Raw genomic sequence first — 17,492 nt, forward strand, 5'->3', positions numbered from 1 at the left:
AGGTTAGAGATCACCAACAGCAGATCTGCAATTTCATGCTGTAATCCCTCCGAGGTCTTCTTGATCCCCTCACTCTCTCCCTCTGGGCTAGGAGAAGCTGTTGACATGCTGACTCACATGCAGAGTGGCTCCTTCTGCCTTCTGGAAGATATAGTGTTGGGGGGATGTCCAGCCAGCAGTTTGTCTCTGTGTCATATACTTTAATTTTGTTGCAGTAAATTTCATGGTTTGAATGGAAAGGGCCATAGCGATCAGCTCTGCCTCCAAATACATACATCTTGGTACCAATGATGGTTGCAGAGTGGAAGTCTCTCCAACGAGCTGGCATACCCTGAAAAAAGAGCAAAGAGCACAGGATATAAGACTGTGCCAGGAATGAAAACAGAGTGCAAGGCATGAGTGTGAGAGAGCGCATGTATACTTGGGGGAGTAGGGAGAGGAGACGAGAACACAGCTAGAAGAAACAGTGTTATTACTCCTGTATTGTCCTTAATATTTAGCAGAACCATTGGTGGCAAGCCAAAGCAGACCAGTAACTACAGCAGATATAAGAGATCCAAACTATCTGCTGCAACTCATGAAGATCTACTGGCTATATGGTAAATTATCTTCAATTGCTCTGTTATGACAGCTGGTAAAAGGTAAATACTTATTTACATAATTCCTTTTCCAATAATTGCTTGTGTGGAGTGTACTATAGTGGTACCTAATTATAATGTCTAAAAAAGGAATCTCATTTTTATGACAGTCCATTTTGAATTTGAAGTTAGGGTTTCTGGCATTAAGCTAAATTTGAAATAAATTTCTGTTCATTATCTTTCCATATCAAAAAATATAATCTATGTAGAGCTGAGACCTGGACCATTATTTAACGTCCGTACATCTAGGGAAAGTTACGGAGGAAAATGTGAGGAGGCTGGATAAACCCATTACACTTATTGAGATTCAGCAGGCATTGCACACTATGATGCTGGGGAAGTCCCCTGGACTGGATAGCTTCATGGATCATTTTATAAACATTTCCAATAATTACTTATCCCTCCACTGCTAAGTTTTGTTAATTCTCTGGGTGAGGGCTCTCGCTTGCTGTATTTTATGCAGTTGGTGGGAACTATGGTACTATTGAAGGAGGGCAGGGATCAGGTTAATTGTGCTTCATATAGCCCAATTTCATTGTTGGGAGTGGACACCAAGATTTTCATGAGAGTGTTGGTAGACAGAGTGATGAGTTGGCTTCCCCATTTGATTCCTTCAGATCAGTTGGGTTTGATAAAACGGAAGCAGTTGGAGGATAATATCCAGAGAGTGTCCAATTTGAAGGAGAGGGCTCAGGTTTCTAGACAGGAGATGGTCACAGGACCGCCATCAGGGCAGTACTACCAGTCCTGCATTCAGGGGCCCGGAGCTGACAGGGGGCCCGGGCTCCCCCAGGGTCCTAGGCCACCATAGCACAAATTCCTGTATTATGCTTCTGCTGTGCACAACAATAAACATTGCTGTCATACTTTTTTTTGTCCCCTGCCGATTTCCTGATAGCACCCCCCCCCCCCCCGGACAAAAGTGGATCCGTCTACCTGGCCCGCGGCCGCAGCTGGCGATATACTAGGTGCGTGCCTCTCGTCTTCTGACTCCTTCACCAAGGCCCGCCCTGTCTCCACTACGACTGGCTTGGGCTTAGGGTGCCTAGCCAATCAGGAGACACATCACTTGCCTGCCACTGAATCTGCGAGAGCGGGTCGGCCGGATGACGTCACCACGTCTCTAGGAGGACAGGACGAGAGGAGCAGCACGAGGAGCTGCAGAACTAGTAAGGCAGTGATCAATTTAAACATGCACCTTTCTTCCTCCATCCCATAACACACACAGCCTGGTGGTGATGATTATCAGATTGATTCATGAATATATAATGATGTTATGAATGTGCACCTCTTCCTTCCCAACCTCCTTAGCAAGTCACATACAGCATGTTACATTACACAAAGTCTATGGGGGGGCGTTAGCTCCGCCCCCCCACCACGTCAGAGGCAGAGGCAGCATCAGCGCCCGGGCTCCCCCTTAAAGGAGTTGAGCCGGAACGCGACCTGCATCTCGGACCGCGTGCAGGCAGGCAGGAGAGCGGCAACGAGCAGGAGAGGCCCAGAGGAGCAGGAGAGGGGAGCGCTGAAGGAGGCAGAAGGCGGACAGGCAGGCTAGCAGCAGGGGTAAGCGGCGAGAGTTAGCTCCGCCCCCCCACCGCGTCAGAGGCAGCGTCAGCGCCCGGGCTCCCCCTTAAAGGAGTTGAGCCGGAGCGCGACCTGCATCTCGGACCGCGTGCAGGCAGGCAGGAGAGCGGCAACGAGCAGGAGAGGCCCAGAGGAGCAGGAGAGGGGAGCGCTGAAGGAGGCAGAAGGCGGACAGGCAGGCTAGCAGCAGGGGTAAGCGGCGAGAGTTAGCTCCGCCCCCCCACCGCGTCAGAGGCAGCGTCAGCGCCCGGGCTCCCCCTTAAAGGAGTTGAGCCGGAGCGCGACCTGCATCTCGGACCGCGTGCAGGCAGGCAGGAGAGCGGCAACGAGCAGGAGAGGCCCGGAGGAGCAGGAGAGGGGAGCGCCGAAGGAGGCAGAAGGCGGGCAGGCAGGCTAGCAGCAGGGGTAAGTGGCGAGAGTTAGCTCCGCCCCCCCACCGCGTCAGAGGCAGAGGCAGCGTCAGCGCCCGGGCTCCCCCTTAAAAGGGGGCGTGCCAACGGCGCGCGGCCGTTCGGCGCGAGGCAAAGGTGAGCGGCAAAGGCGCTCGCCTTAGCGAGAGCGCCTTTGCGAAGGGCCTAGGCACTATAGGGTCAGCACACACCAGAGGGGAGTCGGGGAGAGGACACCAGCAGCAGACAGAGAGTGAGGGAGAGAGGACGCAGCAGCAGCAGGCAGAGTGAGAGACACCAGCAGGCAGAGAGAGAGGACACCAGTAGCAGGAGGGAGCGGAGACCAGAGTAGGAGAGCTGAGAAAGACCAGAGAGCAGAGCAGATAGACTGAAATGGAGGCAGCCGGATCACAGCAGAGCTTTCCAGTGTACTGCATGGACTGCCATATGTACGACTACCTCCCCTCGGGAAGGCGGGAGTACATATGCAGTCGGTGTCGGGAACTGGAGAGCCTGAAAAAGGAGGTCGGGAGACTGCAGGCCAGGGTCCAGGAGCTGGAAGGGCTGTACGCCCTAGAAGAGCCAGGCCAGGCGTCTGAGGAACCAGACACAGCAAGCTCCATCGAGGATCAGGTGAGGGACCTTGAGAGATACATCGAAGAAGCCTACAGGAGGGTGGAGGAGAAGGACCAGCAGCATCACGGACAGGCGTCCCTAGATGATGAGAGCCACAACCCACCGGAGGATGGACCCAGTGGAGAGGCCGAACAAACAGAGGGGGCCGAGGCGAACCAGGACCCCGAGGGAGGAGCACCAAGATACACCAAGGATACGGACCTGAGGCAGAGGAGGCTACTGAGAAAGGGGAAGACTGCAATTGTTGTAGGAGACTCGATCCTGAGGGAGGTGGACAGTCATGTGGCTGGAGGGAGAGAGGACCGGCTAGTGACATGTCTCCCAGGGGCCAAGACAAAGGACATCACCGACAGAATCGAGAGGATCCTGGACGGAGCCGAAACAGAGGAGACAGCAGTAATTATCCACGTCGGAACAAATGATGTGAGCCGGAGGAACTTCAGCATGCCTGCGCTAACGGACCAGTTCAGGGTCCTGGGAAGGAAGCTGAAACGGAGGACACAAAGGATAGCCTTCTCGGAGATCCTGCCGGTCCCGAGGGCAGATGCAAGGAGGCAGGCCGAGCTCCAGGATGTAAATGCGTGGCTGAGAAAATGGTGCGAAGATGAGGGCTTCCACTTTGTGAGGAACTGGTCATCCTTCTGGGGAAAGAGCAAGCTCTACAGGCGGGAATGCCTGCACCTGAGCACGGTGGGAACAAGAATACTGGCAACCAACATGAAGAAGGAGATCGAGAGGGCTTTAAACTAAGGAGAGGGGGAAAGCCGACAGCAGACCTGATGACGCTTCGGACAACGGTATCCAGAAAGGATGCTGAATGGGAAGACTACTACAGGGAAGAGGACGGGGAACCGATGGAGCTCGAGATCAGACAGCGAGGGAAGCACCAGGTAACAGCAACTTGCTGTGAGGGACTTAAATGGCAGGGGGATTCAGGGGGGCGGGGTGGAACCAAAATGCAAGCAGAAGGCAATAAGGAGGAGCCACAAGGCAAGAGGGATCAAACCAAGGCCCAGGGGACAAGAACATGGGAGGGGGCTGGCAGGGCAGGAAATTTCCGATGAAAAGCGGGGAAGGGGGGTGGAGGGGACACGAGGAGGCAGAAATTTGCGAGGGTAAAGGATGAGGGTAAAGCAGAGGCACAGTTAACGGGTGAACAGCCCGAAACTCAAGGGAAGGAGGTCCAGGTAAAAGCAGAGGTGGGGGACAAACGCCGGGACCTACAGTGCTTATACACGAATGCAAGAAGCCTCAGGGCCAAGATGGGTGAACTGGAAGTCATGGCCAAAGGGGAGGACCTGGATGTAATTGGAATTATGGAAATTTGGTGGACAGAGGACAATAAATGGGACGTGGCGCTGCCAGGGTACAAGCTCTACAGGAGGGACAGGACCCACAAGAAGGGGGGAGGCATAGCACTATACATAAAGGACTCTATCTACTCGGTCAGGATGGATACGGCGACAAAGGCAGAGGGGCTGGAATCACTATGGGTCAAACTGCCGGGAACCAAAGGTGCAGACATAAAACTGGGGCTGTATTATCGTCCACCTGGTACGCCGGATGCAGTTGGACACGACTTGGAAGCGGAACTGAAGCAGGAATGCAGTACTGGAAATGTAACAGTGATGGGGGACTTCAACTACCCGGGGATAGACTGGAGTACGGGTCACTCCAACTGCACCAGGGAAGCTGTGAAGGACTGCTTCATGGAACAACTAGTCAAGGAACCGACGCGAGGGGGAACTACTCTTGACCTCATCCTTAACGGATTAGGGGGGCCTGCAAGAGGGGTAGAAGTGGGAGGACCACTAGGCAACAGTGATCACAACGCAATCAGATTCACATTAGAAAGAGGGACACCCATAGTGAGGAGGACCGCATCGACTGCGCTCAACTTCAGGAAAGGGAACTATGTTGCCATGAGGGAAATGGTGGGGAGGAAGCTCAAGAACAGCTTTAGGATGGAGACTGTAGGAAGCGCCTGGACCCTATTCAGGGACACCCTGCAGGAAGCACAAAACCTGTACATCCCCAGTTTCAGGAAAGGCTGTAAGAACAAGCGGTCAAAAAGCCCGGTTTGGATGACAACTGAAGTAAAGAGGGCAATAAGTGACAAGAAAGTGTCCTTCCGGAGATGGAAAAAGGACCCAACGGAGGAAAATCACCAGAAGCACAGGAATTGCCAAAAGGAATGTCACCGAGAGGTTAGAAAAGCAAAAAGGGAATACGAGGAGGGGCTGGCCAGGGAGGCGAAAAACTTCAAGTCATTCTTCAGTTACGTAAAGGGGAAGCAACCAGCGAGAGAGGAGGTGGGGCCGTTGGATGATGGGGATAGGAAAGGAGTGATTAAGGAGGACAAAGAGGTAGCTGAGAGGTTGAACACGTTCTTCTCGTCGGTCTTCACGTGCGAAGACACATCCAATATACCGGACTCAAAGGAGCTCATGAGGGGGGAACAGGCCGAAAAATTGGAGCATATAGAGGTAAGTCAGGAGAATGTCATCAAACAGATAGACAGGCTAAAAAGCGGCAAATCACCGGGACCGGACGGGATCCACCCAAGGGTTCTAAAGGAACTAAGACAGGAAATAGCGGGCACAATCCAGCATGTTTGCAACCTATCCCTGAGAACAGGAGAGGTGCCAGATGACTGGAAACTGGCGAATGTCACACCTATCTTTAAGAAGGGATCGAGAGGTGACCCCGGGAACTACAGGCCGGTGAGCCTGACTTCAGTTATAGGGAAGATGGTGGAAGCGATGATCAAGGACAACATTTGCGAACACATCGAGAAAAATGACTTACTGCGAACAAGCCAGCACGGATTCTGTAAGGGAAGGTCATGCCTTATGAACCTACTGTACTTCTTTGAGGGAATAAGCAGTCAGGTGGACAAAGGGGAACCCATGGACATCATTTACCTTGATTTTCAAAAGGCTTTTGATAAGGTGCCACATGAAAGGCTGCTTAAGAAGCTGTGGAACCACGGGGTGGGCGGGGATGTACACAGATGGATCAAGCACTGGCTGTCAGGTAGACTGCAGAGGGTCGGAGTGAAGGGCCAATATTCAGACTGGCGGGGAGTCACGAGCGGTGTACCGCAGGGATCGGTGCTAGGGCCGCTACTCTTCAACATATTTATCAATGACCTGGAAACGGAGGCAAAATGCGAGGTTATAAAATTTGCGGACGATACCAAACTCTGAGGAAGAGTTAGGACCAGGGAGGAGTGTGAGGACCTGCAAAGGGACCTGGACAAGCTGGAAGACTGGGCAAACAAATGGCAAATGCGCTTTAACGTTGAGAAATGCAAGGTCATGCATATAGGAAATAAGAACCCGTTGTTCAACTACAAAATGGGGGGGGCACTGCTGGGAGACAGCGGACTTGAGAGAGACTTGGGTGTGCTAGTGGATGCATCAATGAAGCCATCCGCACAGTGTGCAGCAGCGGCAAAAAAAGCCAACAGGATGCTGGGCATCATAAAGAAGGGTATCACAATCAGGACGCGGGAAGTCATCATGCCATTATATCGGGTGATGGTGCGCCCGCATCTGGAATACTGCGTTCAGTATTGGTCGCCGCACCTCAAGAAGGACATGGCGGTACTTGAGAGAGTCCAAAGAAGAGCAACGAAGCTGGTAAGAGGGCTGGAAAACTGCCCATACGCTGAGAGGCTGGATAAGCTGGGTCTCTTCTCTCTGGAAAAGAGGAGGCTCAGGGGAGATATGATAGAGACCTTCAAAATCCTGAGAGGCATAGAGAGGGTGGATAGGGACAGGTTCTTCAGACTGAGAGGGACAACGGGTACGAGGGGGCACTCGGAGAAACTGAAGGGGGATAGGTTCAAGACAAATGCAAGGAAGTTTTTCTTCACCCAAAGGGTCGTGGACACATGGAATGCGCTCCCGGAGGAAGTGATCAGGCAGAATACAGTACAGGGATTCAAACAGGGATTGGACAGATTCCTGAGGGACAAAGGGATCATAGGGTACTGAAAGGGGTGCGGGGACAAAGGGTCAAGAATTTGATGGGAAGATAGGACTTCGATGAGAAACCAAGGGGTGATTCAGACAGGTCATGACCTGTTGGGCCGCCGCGGGAGCGGACTGCTGGGCGTGATGGACCTGTGGTCTGACCCAGCAGAGGCACTACTTATGTTCTTATGTTCTTATCCATAGCTGCATGTTAATGATGTGCTCATATGCACTTATTTATCATCATAACATATACATCATCATTAACTTGCAGCTGTGGATATGTAAGGACAGGCTGAGTAGGATGAATGGGAAGGAAGGAAGGTGCACATATCAACATATTGTACATTTTTAACATGCATGATGCAGCTATAGGCAAGCTGAGGAGGATGTGATCATATAGATATGTATGTTTAGATATGCGCTCACATATACGGTCAGATGTGTATGTTCAGATATGAAAGGAGCAAGCCTCAGGCAACTGGTGTTGGAACCGACAAGGGATCAGGCAATACTGGACCTGATACTTACCAATGGAGAAAGTGTCACAGAGGTCTCGGTGGGCGACACATTGGCCTCCAGTGACCACAACATGGTATGGTTCAATATCAGGAAAGGTTTCACTAAATCTACTACACTAACCAAAGTCCTCAAATTCAAGGACACAAATTTCAAAGAAATGGGAGACTTCGTTCACCAGGCGCTACAAAGCCAAGAAGAAACCGATAACGTGGAAGACATGTGGTCGACTTTGAAAGCAACCAAACAAGAAACAACAAACCGCTATGTAAAATCAGTAAGTAAACGGCGAAGGAACAATAAGCCACAGTGGTTTACTGTGGAGATCTCAGACCTGATCAAGGAGAAGAAAAAAGCATTCATTTCTTACAAACAATCAGGGAAGCAGGACTCTAGAGCAGACTACCTGGCCAAATCAAAAGCCGTCAAAACAGCAGTCAGGGAGGCTAAATTCCTCATGGAGGAGTCTCTAGCAAAGAACATCCAAAAGGGAGATAAATCCTTCTTCAGGTATATCAGTGATAGAAGAAAAAACTCAGGTGGGATTGTACGTCTTAGGAAACCAGACGGAGACTATGTGGAAAAGGATTCGGAAAAAGCCCAACTATTAAATGAATACTTCTGCTCAGTCTTCACCCGAGAAGCGCCAGGGCTCGGCCCTCAGCTACAGCCAAGGGTTGGCTCAGTTGACCCGTTTAGTAACTTTGAGTTTACGCCCAGCAGTGTCTACAGTGAGCTGTCAAAGCTCAAGGTTAACAAAGCAATGGGGCCGGACAACCTGCACCCCAGGGTGCTTAGGGAGCTGAGTGATGTCTTGGTGGAGCCACTGTCCGCGCTCTTCAACCTCTCCCTTAGTACAGGCAGCGTCCCGTTGGACTGGAGGACGGCTAACGTCATTCCACTCCACAAGAAAGGCTCAAAGATGGAGACAGCAAACTACAGACCAGTGAGTCTAACATCGATAGTGAGCAAACTAATGGAAACTCTAATCAAACACCAATTAGATAAGATCCTGGATGAGGAGAATCTACGGGATCCCCGACAACATGGAAACATGGATTTACTAAGGGGAGATCCTGCCAATCCAACCTGATCAGCTTCTTTGACTGGGTAACGGGGAAGCTGGATATAGGGGAGTCCCTGGACATCGTGTACCTGGACTTTAGCAAAGCATTCGATAGCGTACCACACCGCAGGTTACTGAGCAAGATGAGTTCTATAGGATTAGGTAACACATTGACGAAATGGGTTGGGAGCTGGCTTGGAGGTAGGCTCCAAAGGGTGGTGGTGAACGGCACCCCCTCCGAAATGACGGAGGTGATTAGTGGAGTACCACAGGGCTCAGTCTTGGGCCCAATCCTATTCAACATCTTTATAAGAGACTTGGCAGAAGAGCTTCGAGGTAAAATAACATTATTCGCCGATGACGCCAAACTGAGTAATGTAGTGGGCAAATGCACAACAGACGAAGATTCAGTGCCCGACAACATGATGCACGACCTACTCCTACTGGAGCGATGGTCTAGGACATGGCAACTCAACTTCAATGCCAAAAAATGCGAAGTTATGCACCTGGGCAGCCAGAATCCATGCAAGTCTTATACCCTTAATGGCGAGATCCTAGCAAAAACGGTAGCAGAACGAGACTTGGGGGTAATCGTCAGTGAGGACATGAAGTCTGCCAATCAAGTGGAGCAGACTTCGTCCAAGGCAAGACAAATCATGGGCTGCACACGAAGGGGTTTCGTCAGTCGTAAGGCGGAAGTCATTATGCCATTGTATAGATCCATGGTGAGGCCCCACCTGGAATACTGTGTGCAATTCTGGAGGCCGCATTATCGCAAGGATGTGCTGAGACTGGAGTCGGTGCAAAGAATGGCCACCCGGATGGTCTCGGGACTCAAGGATCTACCATACGAAAAACGGCTTGACAAATTACAGCTATACTCGCTCGAGGAGTGCAGAGAGAGGGGGGACATGATCGAGACGTTCAAGTATCTTACGGGCCGCATCGAGGCGGAGGAAGATATCTTCTTTTTCAAGGGTCCCACGACAACAAGAGGGCATCCGTTGAAAATCAGGGGCGGGAAACTACGAGGTGACACCAGGAAATTCTTTTTCACTGAAAGAGTGGTTGATCGCTGGAATAGTCTTCCACTACAGGTGATTGAGGCCAGCAGCATGCCTGATTTTAAGGCCAAATGGGATCGGCACATGGGATCTATTCACAGGGCAAAGGTAGGGGAGGGACATTATATTACATTACATTACATTAGTGATTTTTTTATTCCGCTTGTACCTTGCGGTTCAAAGCGGATTACATAAGAAGAGAACTGGACATTTCCAGGAGGCTACTTGACAATAGAGAATACAGATTGAGGATATAGACTTAATAACAGAATGATGGTAAAGACTTAATAACATCGGAAGATGTTTTGAACGGCAGTGTTTTGATTTCTTGGGGGATGGGGTGAGGGAGATTAGGTAGATTGTATATACTTTTTGAACAGCAGTGTTTTGATTTCTTTACGGAATGTCTTGAGGTCGGGTGTTGTGGTTAACAATCTGGTGATGGAAGGTTCGAGTTTTGCTGCATGTGTTGCCAGGAGGCTATCATAGAGCTTTTTGCGATGAGTACCCTTGAGTGGTGGGTATGAGAATGATGTCAGTGTTCTTCTTGTTCTGGGTGGAAGGTTACAGTTTAGGCGGTCATTTAGATAGGTAGGTGCAGTATCGTTAATTACTTTGAAGAGTAGATAGTATAGTTTGAATTGAATTCTGGCTCGAATCGGTAGCCAATGTGAGTCTAGGTAGGCATTGGTGATGTGGTCAAATTTTCCGAGTGAGTAAATCAGTCTGAGGGCTGTGTTCTGAACGGTTTGAAGTTTTTTGATCATGTTTGTAGGGCATGGTAGATATAGGATATTGCAGTAGTCCACGAGTCCTAGTACCAGGGATTGTACAATGATCCTGTAGTGTTCTTTGTCAAAGAATTTCCTTATTTTTCTTAAGTTGCGCATTGTGAAGAATGCTTTTTGGGTAGTTTTGTTGATTTGGGTCTGCATAGTGCAGCATCTGTCTATCAGTACTCCCAAGATTCTGAGTGAGGTCTGGATTGGGTATTTGGTTGCTTTAATTTCTAGGTCTGTTATGGATGGGTTTTTGTCCGTTTCAAGCATTAGGAATTTGGTTTTGTCCGAGTTTAGTTTCAGTTTGTGGTTTGTCATCCATTTTTCTACTTCATCCAGAATTATTTCCAGGTGTCCTGTTGAGGTGTGGTCTTGGATTTTGAAGGGGAGGAGAATAGTTATGTCATCTGCGTAGCTGAATGATGTTACATTTAGGTTGTCTAAAGTGGTACTGAGGGAGGAGATGAAGAGATTGAATAGAATGGGTGATAGTGGTGACCCCTGCGGGACTCCGCATGGATTTGACCATGGGTTAGATTTCGTGTTGTTTGTCATAACTCTGTACGTTCTTGTTTTAAGGAATCCTTGGAACCAGTTGTAAACCACCCCTGAGATCCCGATTGCATCAAGTATCTGGAGTAATATGGTGTGATCAACTAGATCGAAGGCGGCGGAAAGATCTAGTTGGATAATTAGGATCCTGTGTCCTTTACTGAGGTATTGTCGGGCTATGTCTAGTAGTGTTGCTAGCAGTGTTTCCGTGCTGTGGTGAGATCTAAATCCTGATTGAGAGGAATGAAGTATATTATGGTCTACTAGGTAGTTGGTGAGGTATTGAGCCACAAGTCCTTCAGTCAGCTTGACATATAATGGGATCGAAGCGATAGGTCTATAGTTGGTAGGAGCGTCTATAGGGCCTTTTTGATCTTTCAGTAGGGGTGTGATTATGATCTCTCCAAGATCTTGTGGGAATTGACCTTCTATGAGAGTGCTTTGAATCCATTGCATGAGGCTGGTTTTGAATTTAAGGGAGGCATTTGTAAGCAGATACGATGGGCAGTAGTTCAAGTCGCATGAGGTGTGGCTGTATTTTTTGTATAGTCGGTTCAAATCAGGCCATTGTAGGGTTGGGAATGTGGTCCATGTTCTGTCTGCAGATATGGCTTCTTCCGTTGTGGGGGTTATTATCTCGTAGAGTTTGGTAGTTGAGTTGTTGAAGGTAGTTCTGATTGTAATGATCTTATGTTTGAAATGGTCTGCTAGTTGAGAAGCTGTTGGTGGTTTATTGCCTTGAGTGGCAAGGAATGGGTTTGTGTCCGTAAGTTTTTTTACTAAGTTGAAAGAGTGTTTTTGTGTCAGAGGTGTTTGTGCCAATTAGTTTAGAGTAGTATGTTTTGCGTTTTTTCTTAAGTTTGATGTTATATAGTTTGATTTGGGTTCTCCAAGCGGATTTGGTTTGATAATTTTTCTTTTTTCTCCAAGATCTTTCAAGTTGTCTGCAATGCCTTTTTTGTAGGAGGAGTTCGGAGTCGAACCACTTGTCTGAGGATCTGCAGGTTCTATGTTTGGTCCTTTCAGGGGCTAACTCGTTCAAGGTTGTTTCACTCAGGGTGCGCCAGTGGTTTACGAAGTCAGTTGGGTCGATGGGGGTGATTACAGGGTCCACTTTATCCCAGAATGTGGCAGGTTCAATTTTCTGTCTAGATTTGTAGGTTGTTTTTTGTGGCTTGGTTTTTGTGTTATTTTGAGGCCAGTTGATGGTGAAAGTGTATTTGTGGTGGTCTGACCAAAGAGAGGGATGCCAGGTACCATTGGTGATATGAATTTTTGGGGTGTGGAGGTTATGAGACGTGAATGCTGCTATATCAAGTTGGTGGCCTTTTTCGTGCGTGGGTTCAGGATTGAGGATCTGGTAGGATAGGGCGTCGAGGTATGAGAGTATATCGTCTACTTGTTTGGATGTGTGGTCCTCGAGGTGGAGATTGATGTCTCCTAGGAGCAAATTGTATGTGGAGGTTAGAGAGTTCTGGAATATGAATTCTTCGAGTTCAAGTTTTGAGGTGTTCCATTTTCCTGGAGTGATGTAGCATAATAGACAGTTCAAGGTGCCTGTGAGTGTATTGTCGGAGAGTTGGCATGCAAGAAGGTCTAAGTGAGGGGTTGAGTGTTTGTGTAGAACTTTTAGGTTGAGGTTGTTTTTTACTAGAATAGCTAGTCCTCCCCCTCGTTTGTTTTCTCGACAAACCAGCTCTAATTTGTACCCTTTGGGGCAGAATTCGGTTATGCATGGGTCCGAGTTGGATGTTAGCCAGGTTTCGGCTAGGAAGAGACAGCTTAGTTGTTCTTCAGTCAGCCAGTCTTTGATTAGGTTTGCTTTTGGGCTAATTGATCTTATATTCATGTAGGCACAGGTTAACGAGGTATATTTTGTGTTGGAATTAGGATTGCAATTAAGGTAGAGGATATTTTTTGGTGGTGTGAGTTGTTTTTGAGTAGTAGTCTTGTGCTTTGGTGGAGGTCTTTTTCCCCAGATGGTGGGAATGTGGTCTTGGCTGGTCAGTGTGCAGGATGTTAGGGTTCTCGTGGTGTGGATTTTTCTGGGTGGTTGTGGTTGTCTGTAGGTTGCTGTCAGAATTGGGATATAGGTTGCTGTCAGAATTGGAGATAGGTGATATCCTGTGGTTTGCCTGTTGGAAATGAGTAGTGAAAGTATTAGGAGGGCAAGTGTGATTTTGTATGTGTAATTTTCCATTTTGTTTGTGGAGTGGAAGATTTTTTGGTTCTGGTATGTCTCTGGTTGAGCTGTGGTAATGGTGTTGGTGATTTCGAGAATATTTTTTTTTTTTTTAAATATTATTCGGTAGTTGCCTTTGTGTTTAATCTCTGGCTATGGCTCCCGAAGGGGCGATTCTTTAAAGAAAGTAAATCCCTGACTCGGGGAGGGGCGGAGCGGGGCTCACAAGCGCGCCTCGCTGCTGCGTGCTGGGCTGGCTTGGTCGGCGAAAGCTCCCGCTGCTGGAGTTCCCGAAGCAAAATCAAGAAAATAAGAAAAATAACTGAAAAAAGTCTCCTCTCCCGTCTGGCAATGGGGAGGAGGCGGATCGGGGCTTGAGTGGCCTGTTTGCAGGTCCGATGATCTCCTTCTCTGGCGGCGTGGGCTGGCTCCCGCTGCTGGAGTTCCCGAAGCAAAATCAAGGTGGGCAGACTAGATGGGCCGTGGGCCCTTATCTGCCGTCTATTTCTATGTTTCTATGTTTCTATATGCGCTCGGTCAGATATGTAAGGGCTAGCAGACACATTAATTATTTTGTCAGATCAATCAGTTCTGATCATTAAATAATCGATTGTAAATAATTTTGTACATTTTTATTAATCCGGTTGATCAATATCTATCGGAATTTTTTTTCTGTTCGATGGTATCCAATTAGAGCAGCTGATCCTGCAACAGAGACCTCCAGTGCAATTGAGATCTACTTCTGGCCTACAAAGGTCAAAAGAAATCCTTAACTGAGATTTTACATTCAAAAGTGAATTATAGCTACTAGCACTATTATTTATTAGTTATTTATTATGCAGATGTTTGTTAGTTTGTTATTAGTTCAGTACTAGACATATGTTAGTTTAGAATAGATAGGTATAGATTAGTTTAGGTTAGGTTAGGGCCCTGCTGAAAGAGTCTACCTTGACGTGGTTGCAGGCTTACAAATCTTTTGGTCAAAGAGTGCGGCGACAGAGAAAAGTATGTGTGTATTCGGCCCATGGAAGAAGGGGGGATCGGGGGGGGGGGGAAGGGCTGTTTGGGGGGCCCAATAGGATTGCTCAGTAAGGGGCCCAGAAATTTCTGATGGCGGCCCTGGATGGTCATCCTGGGGATAGATGCCAAGAAGGCCTTCAACAGGGTGGCCTGGCCATTTATGTTCATTTTGCTGTAAAAAGTAGGGTTTGGCCTTAGATTGCAAGGATGGATACAAGCTATTTATAGCATGTATTGAAATTAATGGGGGTTTCTTGGCTTTGTTTCATTGGGGGGACAGGGCAGGGGTGCCCTCTCTCTCCGCTTTTGTTTGCATCCATAACAGAGCCATTGGCACAGTGAGTGTGGGATCAGAGCTTGATTAAAGGGGTGGTAAGGCGAGTGAGGTGATTAAATTTGCGGACGATACGAAGTTGTTTAGAGTAGTGAAGACACAGGGGGATTGCGAAGATCTGCAACATGACATAATCAGACTCGAGGAATGGGCATCGACATGGCCAATGAGGTTCAACGTAGATAAGTGTAAAGTGATGCATGTCGGTAACAAAAATCTCATGCACGAATACAGGATGTCCGTGGCGGTACTTGGAGAGACTTACCAGAAAAGAGACTTGGGAGTTCTGATCGACAAGTCAATGAAGCTGTCCACGCAATGTGCGGTGACGGCGAAAAGGGCGAACAGAATGCTAGGAATGATTAAGAAGGGGATCACAAATAGATCAGAGAAGGTTATCATGCCGCTGTACCGGGCCATGGTGCGCCCTCACCTGGAGTACTGCGTCCAGCACTGGTCGCTGTACATGAAGAAGGACACGATGCTACTTGAAAGGGTCCAGAGAAGGGCGAATAAGATGGTTAAGGGCTGGAGGAGTTGCCGTATAGTGAAAGATTAGAAAAACTGGGCCTTTTCTCCCTCGAACAGAGGAGATTGAGAGGGGACATGATTGAAACATTCAAGATACTGAAGGAATAGACTTAGTGGATAGGGACCGGTTGTTCGCCCTCTCCAAGGTAAGGAGAACGAGAGGGCACTCTCTAAAATTGAAAGGGGATAGATTCCGTAAGAATGTAAGGAACTTCTTCTTCACCCAGAGAGTGGTAGAGAACTGGAACGCTCTTCCAGAGTCTGTCATAGGGGAAAACACCCTCCAGGGATTCAAGACAAAGTTAGACAAGTTCCTGCTGAACCAGAACGTACTCAGATAGGGCTGATCTCAGTTAGGGTGCTGGTCTTTGACCTGATGGCCACCACGTGAGCGGACTGCTGGGCAAGATGGACCACTGGTTTGACCCAGCAGCGGCAATTCTTATGTTCTTATGTTATGGTAGTGACTGTTAGGGAGTATAAATTGTGTATTTTTGTGGATGATGTTCTCTTCATGCTGACAGATCCTAGGGTATCCTTGGAAGTGGTTGTGGGAGAATTACAGGAATATGGGAGACTGTCAGGCTTTCAGTCTAATGTGAACAAGTCCAAGCTTCTGAATGTGTCTTTGATGGAAGAGATTGAGTAGGAAGTACAGGCTGTTTTTCTTTCCGGTGGGTATGTGTGTCTTTATGCTATCTAGGGGTTCAGTTGGGGCCACTGGGTTCCAGTTTGTATGCTTTGAATTACGGACTACTTTTTAGCAGGAATAAGCAAGAGATGGAAGGTTGAGCCTTTCATGGGTAGGGCAGATTGAAGTGGTCTGAATGATGATGTTGCTTCAGGCTTTCTTTCTATTTCAGGTCTTGCCTGCATGGTTGGGGAGCGGCACTTTTAGGTGCATGGAGGCTCAGGTATCATATGGGGTAGCAGGTATCCCAGACTAGAATGGAGGGTGATGAGCTTAGGGAGAATGGAGGAGGACTTGGCAGTTCCAGATTTTGGGAAATATTTTCAAGCAGCTCAGTTGCGGGCCCTCTTCGAATGGCAAGACTGGGACAGTAAATCCTGGGTGGACATGGAGCAAGAACAGGTTGGGGATATTCCACTGTCAAAAGAAGTGGGAGAAGGATTGGGAAATATTTTTAGGCAGCTCAGTTGCGGGCCCTCTTCGAATGGCAAGATTGGGACAATAAATCCTGGGTAGACATGGAACAGGAACAGGTTGGGGATACCTGTCAAAACCTATCGCTCTCAGATCATGTATCAAAATTAGTGTCTTCATGTTTCTATTACCTATGCCAGCTAAAGTGCATCCGTGATTACTTCTCAGAGAATGATTTTGCCCAGCTACTATATGCGTTTGTGTTATCCTGCTTAGACTATTGCAACACGCTACTAGTAGGCTTACCCGCAAAAACTGTCTCCCGTCTCCAAGGTGTGCAAAACGCTGCAATCCGACTCCTGAAAAACCTGGGCTTCCACGACCACGTCATCCCTGCACTAAGATCCAGGCACTGGATGCCTATCCAAAAATGATGCGTCTTTAAAGCCCTGGTTCTAGCTTTCAAGACATTCCACAAGATGACTCCAAATGCGGGCGCACCATTGCCCGATACAACAGAGGTTATCCTGCCGTTGTATCGGGCAATGGTGCGCCCGCATTTGGAGTACTGCGTCCAATATTGGTCGCCGTACCTTAAGAAGGATATGGCGTTAGTCGAGAGGGTTCAGAGGAGAGCGACGCGTCTGATAAAAGGGATGGAAAACCTGTCATATGCTGAGAGATTGGAGAAGCTGGGTCTCTTTTCCCTGGAGAAGAGGAGACTTAGAGGGGATATGATAGAGACTTATAAGATCATGAAGGGCATAGAGAGAGTAGAGAGGGACAGATTCTTCAAACTTTCGAATAATAAAAGAACTGCAATTCCTTATTAAAGGGGGCTTATCTCAAGGATATAAGGCGCCTCCAAATCATACAAAACACTGCTATAAAGGTAATTTCAGGTTCAAATAAATTCGATCATGTCACGCCTCTGCTTCAAAACGCTCATTGGTTGCCAATTTCATACAGGATAACATATAAAATAGCTCTTTTAGTCTTTAAGACAATTAAAAATAATACTCCTGCATTTATAGATAGGCTCCTGATTCCTTATAGTTCGTCAAGAGTTCTTAGATCTTCCTCACAAGCTACCCTTTATGTTCCCTCATTAAA

At 48.2% G+C, this 17,492-nt stretch overlaps 1 protein-coding gene across 1 annotated transcript in view; it reads right to left on the reverse strand.

Annotated features, from left to right (window-relative positions):
* KLHDC3 (kelch domain containing 3) overlaps positions 1–17,492 on the reverse strand; it is a 223,131-nt gene that overhangs the window by 65,373 nt on the left and 140,266 nt on the right. The window contains 1 exon segment of the mRNA XM_033937707.1: positions 118–331. Coding sequence (XP_033793598.1) covers positions 118–331 — 214 coding nt within the window.

Source organism: Geotrypetes seraphini, chromosome 3 (assembly GCF_902459505.1).
Source record: "Geotrypetes seraphini chromosome 3, aGeoSer1.1, whole genome shotgun sequence".
Classification (NCBI taxonomy): Eukaryota; Metazoa; Chordata; class Amphibia; order Gymnophiona; family Dermophiidae; genus Geotrypetes; species Geotrypetes seraphini.